Genomic DNA, 11,835 nt, shown 5'->3' on the forward strand with positions numbered 1-11,835 from the left:
TTTTTTTTTTTTTTAATAAAAAACATATGTTTCCCCTTTGAGATTACTTGCTATAACACTGATATTTCTCAAGTTTAGAAAGATATTATTGGTTGTAAAATGTATTTATTCTTCCTTGCAAACAGTCTAATAAGTAATAGATTATATTTTATCCCTGTCATTGATAATGTACAACTTGCTACATAGAACCTGCTATCAAGCATGCTTGCACTATCATGGGTGGCATTGCTCTTAGCACTGCTAAAGTTTACAACTACAGTGTTACAGATTCAGTGGTGTGGCTATAAAGTCTATAATTGACTTTGTGCTGTCCTCTCAACAATTTACGCTACATTAAAGCTTTTGATTAGGATCATTGCATGCCTTGGCTGAATTTGGTCCTACCAGTAATATATTTCATTCATCCTTTCTGAAGCTGCAAGCTCAAGTTCAGGAGGCAAAGGTTGGGGCTTTGTCATCTGTGGTGATGGGGAAAGAGGTGGAATCAGAAGCCATTGCCCTGCACAGACAACTTAAAAGTAAACCTTCATCTATCTTTCTGGCTTAGTTTTTTTTTTCTTCTTCTTCTTTTTTAGTTTATATTTTTTATTTAATGTCCAACTATTTTTTCACTTAAATTGAAATGTCAAGTGCCGAAATGAAAAAGTCAAAAGAGCTGCAGACTCTAGTATTACTATAATAAATATGTCTACACTATTATAATCATTTGACCTATTTGGCATATACTGAAAGTGGTAGCAGTTCAGAAACTGTAATGATGTAGAATGTTTAGAGAATTTAAATTTTCTAGTTTCATAATGGAAATATTAACTGTTTATGCTTGGACTGTCATTGATAGTATATTGCAGTAAATCAGAAAGTGCAGGGGATCGATAATAATAGTAAAATTTAACCATTAGATAATGTGCTGTTTGCATCACACCTATGAAGAGCAGTTACTCTACAAAGCATCATGATGTTACCAGTCACTCGGACACATGTGTGTTTGTATGTGTATATATGTGAAAATGTATAAAGGTATAAATGTATGTATATACTATATTCATTCAATATATATATAATATAATGTAATATTTATGTGTGTCCATACATATAATTAGATAATACCTAATTGTATATTTCCATAACCCTTCCTCCATAATGCACACTATGTATGCTTGTACACAGAACTCCAGCTACTCTGGTATATAGTTTTTATTCTATTACATTTGCATTTAATATTTGTATTTTATATTTTGTTAATCTGCTTTAATAACTTTGTTTTTCTGCAAGTGTAGTAACACAGAAATTTCCCCGTTGTGGGAATAATAACGTTTTATCTTATCTTATGGTTTGTTATAACTTTGACCCTATCTTTATTCTAATATCTTCATTTCAGACATGGTGGCAGAGAGGCCCCATCAGCAAGTCCAGACTATGGTTGCAATGAAGAAGGAGAGACCCCTACAGGAAAAGGTCCTGCCTGAAATCAGGAAGAGGGTCTCACAGATTGAAAGGCTACTACAGCCAGCTGTGGAAAACTCCAGCCTATCAAGCAACACCACAAAGGAAGCAGAGCAAGTTGCACATGATGTTGCAAAGGTATTTACTTCTTTAGATTATTACTTATTTATCTGACTGGACAGTCTAGACTAAACTATATCAACCAGATTAACTTGAATTTCCAACATTTATGTTTATGCCACTCACAATGAATTCTTATTTTAATGCCTGGTTTTCATCTATTACCTCCATGTTGGTGTTCTTTGACAACTCACAGAGGAGGAGCAATGTTTCTAAGTCACGATGAAGCAGTAGTTTAAGCATCTGTAATGTAAAGATGCTCAAACTATTTATTTAATGCATTGTTTGGGTTTAGTTGCAAGAAAAATTAGAGGAAATCCTTAAGATGTGATTTAACTGCAAAAAGTGCTTGTGGTTAAATTAGTATACAGCGCCTTGCAAAAGAAATGTTGAAATGTTCTTTAATCACGCAGTACAAGAAATTCACTACTTATATTAATCAATGTAATTAAACCTTGAAAAAACTGTGAACGTTAGCAGAATTATAAACTGATAAACCATTGTTACACAGCACATTATCATCCTTATATCTCAATAAAAACACAATAAACACTTCAGTATGTGGCATCATGACTTTCATCAGATTTGCCTCAATTATGTAAATCAAGTAACATCTCTTAGAACTAAAGCTCACCTTCCTCTTCACCTTCCTCGTCACCTTCTCTCCTCTTCAGCTTTAATTCTGTCACTTGACAAAATAACACATTGATTCATGATAAGGAAACAAGTTTTTGCCTTAGTGGCTGATGGAAGCGCTAGCTTTCTTTTTTTTTTAAACAGTGACTGACAGCAGTGACAGCCAATCATGTAACAAGAAACACAAGCCGGAGCCAATCAGATCAGTTTAAATAGTTTATAAGGCGGGACTTAAAGCAGCGCTGCTGCTGCTGAAAGACTGCAGGAACTCTCAGCTTTCCTATGCCATGAAAAATGGTGGAGACAACCAAGGAGTTGCTGGATATTAGTATGGACATGTCCCTATCGTCCCTACCCAATTCTACGCCCATGGTCAACAGCAATCTTTAAGTCTGACCACAGATTCTCAGCTTAATTGTGGTCTGGGTTTTGACAAGGCCATGCCAACACATTTATATGTTTCCCCTTAAACCACTCAAGTGTTGCTTTAGCAGTATGCTAGGGGTCATTGTGCCTGCTGGAAGGTGAACCTCCATCATGGTCTCAAATCATTTAGAGTCTGGTACAGGTTTTGCTCAAGAATATCCCTTTATCTAGCACCATCCATCTTTCCCTTGATTCGGACCAGTTTCCCATTCCCTGCTGCTAAAAAAAACATCCTCACAGCATGATGCTGCCACCACCATGTTTTACTGTGGGGATGGTGTTCTTGGGGTGAAGAGATGTGTTGGGTGTGCTCCAGACATACAATTTTCCTTGATCTGCAGGGCACCATTTTCCATACATGTTGAGTCTCCCACATGCCTTTTTGCAAATTCAAAATGTTCTTATTTTTAGCTGAAAGTGAGTAAAGTCAGGCCACTCTTCCATAAAGCAGCTCTATGGAGCGTACGGCTTATTGTGGGTCAACAGATACTCTGGCGTCTGCTGTGGGCCTCTGCAGCTCCTCCAGGGTTACCTTTGGTCTCTGTGCTGCCTCTCTGATTAATGCCGTCCTTGCCCAGTCTGTTCATTTTTATGGGTGTCTCTCTCTTTTGGCAGGTTTGTTGTGGCACCATGTGTTTTCTATTTGATAATGATGGATTTGATGGTGCTCCTAGGGATTATTAAAGATTTGGATATTTTTTATAACCCAACCGTGACTTGTACTTCTCAAGAACTTTGTCGCTGACTTGTTTGGAGAGTTCTTTGGTCTTAATGGCCGTGTTTGGTTATCAGTGCCTCATGTTTAGGTGTTGCAGCCTCTGGGGTCTTTTATAAAATGTGTTTATATACTGACAGATCATGTGACATATACATTACACACAGGTGGACTTCATGTCACTAATTATGTGACCTCTGTTTGTAATTGGTTGCACCAGAGCTTTTCAGCAGCTTCAAAACAAAGGAAGTGGATACATGTGGACAATATAATTTAGCGCTTTTAACTCAAAAATAATCATTACAGTCATTGGCAAAACACAATGACAATGGCTTGGCAGAAGTGTGTCCTCTCTGAATGCTTCTAGTTTCTCATTTCAATTCAAAACTTAGACTACTTTGTGCAGTTCCATCAAATGAAATTCCAATTAAAAAATCTTTTAAATTAGAAGCTAAAATGTAACATTAAATGCATTCAGGAAGCACAGCCCTCTACCAAGCCATTGTCCTTTTTTTCTTTTTTTTTTTTTTTTTTGGACTGAAAATGGACTGAACTGAAAATAATGCAATATTGCCACTGACCAAAAGCCCAGCTCCATTTTCTTTTTTCCTTGGTTGGCGCATAGTCAGCTATGCAAATCGATCTCTATGGCAACATTGCTCAGGCAAGCACACACACAGGCGTGCAGCATACGTGTACCACTTAAATTAGATCAGAACTTTGCACATAGGCAAACACGGCTCGAGTAAAGCAGAAAAAGCATGTTATTGTAGTCCAGTAAAGTAATTTCGTTACTGATATTTTAAGTGTAATGCATTACTTTACTTCATTACCCAGAAAAGTAATATTGTTACTGTAACACATGACTTTGTAACACGTTACTCCCAACACTGTATAAAAAGAATAATAAAGGTGAAAGGACGCAGCCCTGGGGTGATCCAGTGAAAGAGGTGAGGGTGTCTGACAGAACACCATCAACGCTTACACAAGGTGATAATAGGTAAAAAGCAAAGAGGCATGAATTCTTTTGTTAGGCATTGTAGGACTACACAGAACGACAGCACTGCAAACCTTCATTCATGGCACCTTTATCTGTATTGTGAGATCAGAGGGTGGACAATTAAATCAATAAATAAGGTTTCAAATTTTGTGTTAATAAATGTATTTTTTTTTTCAAACACAACAGATTTTGTTCCTTATTTAGCATGTATGAAAACGGGTTTATAATTAATATGTGGTAAAATCTGTGAACCTCTAAATTTTCTCCCACTGTCACCATCTGCCAAAATTCTTGCTTTCTTCAGAACCAAAGCTCAAGCACTGATTCTTGCACACTTCACTCAGCCGCCACTGTGCATCAGTGCTAATTAGAGAAGAAGCAAGCATAGTAAACACTATTATCATGTTAGCATTATCACTGTGAGCATGTTTGAGAGCTCAGATACACTGTAGCTTACAGGAAAAATCTGCTAGCATTGCTGTCAGCTCTTGGTCTTGGTCTGTAAATAATCAGCTTATGTCCAGCAGTCTATAGCCATTTGTTTTTCAGCTTTTCATGACTGTGCTTATCCTCCTTTGTGTGTGTGTGTGTGTGTGTGTGTGTGCAGGAATCCAAAGCCTTTCTGACCCAGGCCAAATATACCATGACTGCATCTGCTCATCTCAACACCAATATAGACTCTGCTTTACAGCAGCTGTCTGAGCAGGAGTTGCTAACTGAGGAAGCACATGCCCAGATCACCTCAGAGGTACTTTTTAAGTTACATATAGATGGTGAACCCAGTGTATTCATGTGTTTGAAAGAGATGTCTATCTGCACACTACAATAACACAGAGATCTGTCACTAAATGGGGAGTAACTAAGCACCAGTAGGTTTAGTAAATTTAACTAAGAAATATTGATAATCTTGATCAAATGCCGCTTTCTGCTAATTACACATGGGTCCTGAAATGTATGTGGATCTTACTATGATATGTAGAACCGATCCCAACATTGTTGCAAAACAGGGACATCACTTCATGCAATCAGATATCCCTGAAAAAAGCTGTCTCCTCCATCAGGGCTAAGCACCACCACCCTTCATAAACAACTCAAGAGTTGAAAACATTTACAAATCCCATGGTCCTTGAAGAATAAACAGCCCACATGTAACATTAAGGACTGAAAAAACCTCATGGAAGAGTGGTGAAACATCTAATAGAACCCAAAAGAAGTACATTTGCATTCAGTTTTTTGGGTCAATGTGACTTGATTGACTTAAATCTATGCAAACATTTAGCAAGGAAAGATCAAACACTGCACAGAGCACTGAAGAAGAAACATGACAAATTTTGAAATAATATTTTTAAAAGCATGATTTAAAATGCCTTCTTTCTCATCTGACTTTCAGATTTTCCTTCTCAGCAAATTTTCAGTTCATCATTTCCAACGAAATATTAAGTATTTATTTAGTGGAAATGTATTACCTTCAACTGCTCTTCAGCACAGCTACTTCTGAAAAGTAAAATCTATGCATGTTGATCTGTCCTCCCTCTGTGCAGCTTAAAAGACTGAGTTACAGTATTTTTTGTTTTTTTCTAACTTCCAGCCTGAAGTATCCCTGACCAGCATAAAGGAAGTCATGGAAGCAGCTAAGCTCCAACTAGAGGCCTATTCTCTTACACTAACTGAACTAATCAGCAAGATTGGTAAGTCCGTCTCTGGATGATTGTCACCATAGCTACGTTTTAGTCTTCCCAGTCTTTAAAAGCAATTAGTCTTCATTTTACCTTAAATGTCAGATCGTTAAAGAGTTTGGGGCTTTTTAATGCCTCATTTAACCTGGAAATATTTCCCAGGTTTTATCCAGACAGTAAAACAAGAATAACAGTCGGTCACAAAACCAAATGTGGATAGATTTAGGAGAATGAAAATAGGTTAGCTATGTATTACTGGCATGGAGTTGTACATCTCTCTAATTGAAACTATTTTATGTATAATGTAATGTACTGTATAACTTGTACAGTAGTATTAGCTAGGCCAGGACTTTGCACTTTATGGTTAATGTATTAATATGTCTGGAAGCATAATGACCAAATCATTGTAATGAGGTCATTGTGCAGGCTGAAACACTGTTTAAATCACAAATGCAGAACAGGAAGGACTGAACAACAGTTTGAAAACCAGACCTTTTAAGTCCCTCTCTTTCTGTGGTTTCTTCTTTCTCCATCTGTCTTCTCTCTTGCATGTTGTGACCAGATGGGAGCGTGCCACTGGAGCGATTTGATCGAATCCTAAACGAGACAGCACGCCGTCTGAGCATGCTGCGAGGGAGTGTGGAAAGCCCAACACTGGGCTCAAAGATCCAGAAGCTGCGTTTGGCTGCTAAAGACCAGCAGAGCCGTCTATCCCTCATTGAGCAGGACATACAGGAGATCAGGGAGGAGAGAGACAGTCTCAGGGACATTGCCTCAAACCTGCCTCAGTCCTGCCCACAGGCCACAGGAGCAGGGAACGCCTAGAAACTGGAGATGATGAAGATTACCCCTCTGATAAAACAACCCAACATCAGAAAAGTCCAGGAGGATTTTTTTTTAATAAAGCAGTGGTCATTATTTCGTTCAACTTCAGAAAGTTAGAGGTATCTTTTATATATTCCCTCTAACTACCTTATGCCCTCAGCTACAATTCTTTTTACCACCATGACACACACACAATTTAGCCAAAAACCTCAGAGCTCTCTTCTGTCTCCTGTGATTTATACCTGATCCTCCTCTTCCACCTCAGTGTTTTTCTTTTGTTCCACTCTCTTTCTTTTTAACTAACATCCAGACTTCTGCTTCACCACTGCTTTTTTTTACTGCTAGAGCAAACTGTCAAGTTTAGAATAATGCTGATTTTTCTTGGTGAGGTTAAACGGTGTGTTTGAGTGCTCCTTCAGACTGATACCTTCATTTACACTTGAGCTCTTTTTCCATCAGTACAGCTTAATTAACAATTAGTCATTTTGGCCTCAGTGGGGTTCAGGTCAGGCTTCAACAGCACACAACCTGTTTTGGGGATTATTACTGTACCTACCTCCTCTGTTTTTTTTGTTTGATTTTTTTTTTTTTGTTTTGTTTTGTTTTGTTTTTTTGTTGTTGTTGTTTTTTGTTTTTTGTTGTTTTTTTTGTGGTCTGTCTGTTTTGCAGTCTCGCTGTGCCACTGCACCTGTTGTCTGCGGGTCATGGATGGTCGCACAGCCTATCTCCTAGAGATCCAATTGATGGAGAGATTGTCTTTGAATATATATCACTTTATAAGTCTTCTCAGTGATAGTCATCAAAAGAGTCATTTTGTACTGTATTAAAAAATGCTGAATCTGATCAAGAATCAAAGAAGTCCCTGTCACATATCTACACCTACTTATAGTTATTCATGATATGTTTTGAGTATCTTAGGCCTTTGCACAGAAAACATTACTCCATAAGATACACTTGAAATGATAATCCTGCTCAGTATATCACAATATTAGTGGACAACAATGTAATGGTGTACAACAATGCACAATGGAAATGGAAGAGGTGCTTATAAAAAAGAAATGTATAAAACTGTAAATGGATCAAGGAGAAAAATAAAATCTGTCTGGAAAATGTATTTGCTATTTGTATTTTTGTTTTGTCTTTTTTTTTAATCAAATTGTCACTACATATAGCCTCTAGAAAACTGAGCTCACAATCTCAATGACAGTCTTGTCTTACTGTGTGTTTCTCTACAAGATGAAGGTAACCTGTTTCATATGTTTGAACACTAAGAAAGTCATGAATTTAAATCATATCTTAGACTTTAACATTGTTTTAACAAGGCCTCCCCCACAAATGTATTACTTTAGGCAGGCCTTTTGTAGAAGAAAATGTAGAGACGCTTGGGTGCTGCTGCAGATGGGATTGGAGGATGACACTCGCTGACATACTGTCACTTCAGTGATTCATTTCTTGAACATGCTCCATAGTGAGTGTGAGTTCTGAGTATTCATCTGCTAAAACTCCAGGAATCAGAGCTGGCCTAGGGTTAAAAGGCTGTTTTACTAAATTATATATCGGGTGGAGACCTGGAGTGAGTCAAGGTCTGATGTCAGAGTCACTCGCTCAGACATCTTTGTCAAAACAACAGTGGGAACTGAACACTGAGGGCTTTTTTAGTGATAAAACCAAAATGTATAAGAATGGCAGCAACTGTGAACTTTTTGGTTTCTTTGCTTGAAGCCTTTTTTTCTCTCTCTCTGTCCTTGAAAGATGTAGTAAATCCTTCTTGGCTTATGGAGCTAAATCACTATTTATCCATACTATTTATTCATATATATATATATATATATATATATATATATATATATCAAATAAATGATTAAAAATTTTAATCAGATTAATCACAGCTTTTCAATTGCTCATGATTAATTACAGCTAACAAATAAATCATGATTAATCATCATTTGCAAGTGTAAATTTTCATGAAATTTCCTGTTTTTACTGTATTGTATCAACAGAACGATACCATAACAAAGAAATGACGGATGTATGGGGTATGTCATGCCGCACATGATACCAAGAGATAGGCCAGTATGCTAGGAGACGTGGAGGGAGCCGTGGGAAAACAATAACCCAGAAGCAGAACCGTTATCTGCTCCTTTGTGCAAGAAGGAGCAGAAGGAGCACTACCAGAGCCCTATGAAATTAGCTTCAGCAGACCACTAACGTGCCTGTTTCTGCTCAAACTGTGCAGAAATATGAGGGTGTAGCCTTTACTTACAGTCCACCACCATGCAGCCTGATTTGGCATTTGCTAGAGAACACAAAGATTTGCCACTGGCACCCTGTGCTCCTAACGGATGAGAGCAGGTTCACCTTGACCAAATTTGACAGATGAATGAATGAATGAATGAATGAATGAATGAATGAATGAATGAATGAATGAATGAATGAACTTTACTGTCATTGCAACAGATGCAACATTTTTTTTCCAGTACAACCCGTCCAGCGCACCATTCATGAGAGAGTCTGCAGATGCCATTGAGAAAATTCTTCTGCCTGCAACATCCTCCTGAATCAAGACCTCTATGGTTTAATGATTTTGATTTCCATGGATCATTCTTATGTTATATTGTTTTCAACACATTCCACTATATAATGAATAAAGATTTTCAACTAGAATATTTCATTCATAAAGATCTAAGATGTGTTGTTTAAGCATTCCCTTTATGTTTTTAACACCAGAGTAGCTTAAACTGACTCCCGAAACAAGCTTGATCATTTGATTGAGGTATCAGTTTTCTTATCTACTAACAAGAAAATAAAATGGCATCCCCCAAAATCTGTCATTAAGTCTATAATCCTGTTAAATTATTATGAAGCCAGTGTTTTCTTCCTGTTCTGCTGCAACAAGGCACAATGTTATATATTGATTTACCTATTGACTGGAATGCTTACATTAGAATTTTGTAATTAAAGTCAGCTTTTCATTTTTGAAACATTACATTTATTGTTGATGTCAACAGATTTTTCTACAATACAAAGTCCAAAATAGTCGGGAAGCTGTGTAAAATATAAACAATTATGAAATGCAACAATCTGCAAATCTCACGAGTCAATATGTTATTCACAGATTAAAAGAGTAAGCACTCAAGAACTAGTGGAAAGCTCCAGCAAAGAGGGGTTTTGAGTTTCTTTTTTAATGTTTCAAGCTCTGTAGTGCCCTCAGGTGACATGCACATAAAGATCAGTATCCAATGTTTCGCAGCTTTGTCCTGGGTGGTTGGAGAAGGTAAGTGTTATTGGAGCAGAGGTTTAATATGGAGGACTGTGGTGTTGCTATGAATACACTGATGTGTTAGAAGTATGATTTTGTATATGATTCTGTGGATGACGGGAAGCCAGTGTCGTTGGTTAAAGATGAGAGTCATATGGTTCTGTTTTTTTCCCCCCTCATCGGGATCCTAGCAGCTCTGTTAGCAGCTGCTTTTTGTCACAGAGAATCATACAGACTTCAGAGTTTGCTGCCATTCTGTAAAAGTTCAAGCAGAGAGACAGCATCAAGGGAAAGACTTACTTCACTGCAATCTCACTTTTTTCTCCTTTTTTTTCCCAATGACTCTCCCATAGCATTTTCACATGTATCCCTAAAAGTTTCTCCACAGGCAAATAAAGGTTAAAACTTTAACGTGTAAGCATATGGCTCATTTTTGACAACAGAACATACATTGTTAATTAATGGCTAATGTTTAAACATAAAAACTACATCTTCAGTCAGGGAGAGAGATGAACAGAGTTTTTCAATGTTTTTGAGATAAAAGAAGAAGGTTTTGCATGGATGTTTTATGTGGAGCTCAGAGGTCAAGTGAGGGTCAAATCGGATGCCGAGGTTGGTGACCGATAAGGAGAGGGAGATGTCTTGGCTAGAAAAGGTGATGCTGGTGATGGTTGATGCCTGAACCTGGTGAGGGTGCCAACTAAGATGGCCTCTGTTTAGTGTAATCCATACATTTATCTCCTCCAGGCAGGTGGTAAATATGGATGATGATGCCAGTGCTGGTGCAGCTGCAGGGGGATATGGTCTGATATGATGTATAGTTGGGTGTCATCAGCGTAGCAATGAAAGCACGTAAAGGTGGGTAGAGGTTCAGCAAAATACAAAAAAAACTGCATCTTCAAATTATGTAGCATTTTTTGAATAATGTTTTTCAGCCTAAAATTGTGAAGGCCGTCATCTGCAGTTTATAATGTCATCATGAGATTTGGAGAAGCTGGAGGCATTTCTTTGTGCGAGAGACATGGTGGAAAATGAATATTGGATCTTCAGACCTGCAGGAAGTATTGCATTAAAACACAGTTCACCATGCCAGCCACAAATGTAGGTTAAATCCCTATCATGCAAAGAAATAAACATGGTCCATAAATGCCACCTTAAAAGCTCAATCAATGATAATAGCCATTTACAAGTTTTAGATCAACAATTTTTTCATCCAGACAACATCATTTTCAGGGAAGACCTTGAATATTTCAGCAAGACATTGCTGAACTGCATACTGCATCTATTACAGTTCATACTAGAAAAATTTTAATGCTGGAATGCCTGCAATTCAGACATTTTACTAACAGAAACTATTGGATTATTGAGTACCTAGAATTTAAAAGCACACAATAATAGCACATTCTCCTTCTCCCAAAGGTCCAACAACTGTACAAGGGATGCTCCACAGTGGAAAACATGGCAACCTTTTTGAGACATGATGCTGCCATCAAATTCAAGATCAGGTTGTAATTTTCAGGAAAAAGTCTAACTTTTCACATCAGATACATGTTTTATGTTCAGTTGTGCATTTTCTGTTGTTTTTTCAAATCTTCAAATTATTGCACCACTAAAAATCTGGAAATGGGGTTGTATTTTATTGGTGAGAGAGATCTTTGTATATCTGTATAATCACTTTTAAATGTTGATTTATTTAAACTCCAGCTAAATCCCACAATTACAATTACAAATGTAG

At 37.4% G+C, this 11,835-nt stretch overlaps 1 protein-coding gene across 1 annotated transcript in view; it reads left to right on the forward strand.

The window, feature by feature from the left end:
• Window positions 1–7,955, forward strand: part of lamc3 (laminin, gamma 3) — a 135,264-nt gene extending 127,309 nt beyond the window's left edge. Inside the window, exons 24-28 of the mRNA XM_041970435.1 lie at window positions 416–518; window positions 1,379–1,581; window positions 4,948–5,088; window positions 5,929–6,028; window positions 6,579–7,955. Of these exons, the coding sequence (XP_041826369.1) occupies window positions 416–518; window positions 1,379–1,581; window positions 4,948–5,088; window positions 5,929–6,028; window positions 6,579–6,841 (810 nt within the window). The 3' untranslated portion in view covers window positions 6,842–7,955. The remainder of the gene's footprint in view (window positions 1–415; window positions 519–1,378; window positions 1,582–4,947; window positions 5,089–5,928; window positions 6,029–6,578) is intronic.
• Window positions 7,956–11,835: the final 3,880 nt, after the last annotated feature.

The sequence above is a fragment of the Melanotaenia boesemani genome, chromosome 19, assembly GCF_017639745.1.
Source record: "Melanotaenia boesemani isolate fMelBoe1 chromosome 19, fMelBoe1.pri, whole genome shotgun sequence".
In the NCBI taxonomy this organism is placed as follows: domain Eukaryota; kingdom Metazoa; phylum Chordata; class Actinopteri; order Atheriniformes; family Melanotaeniidae; genus Melanotaenia; species Melanotaenia boesemani.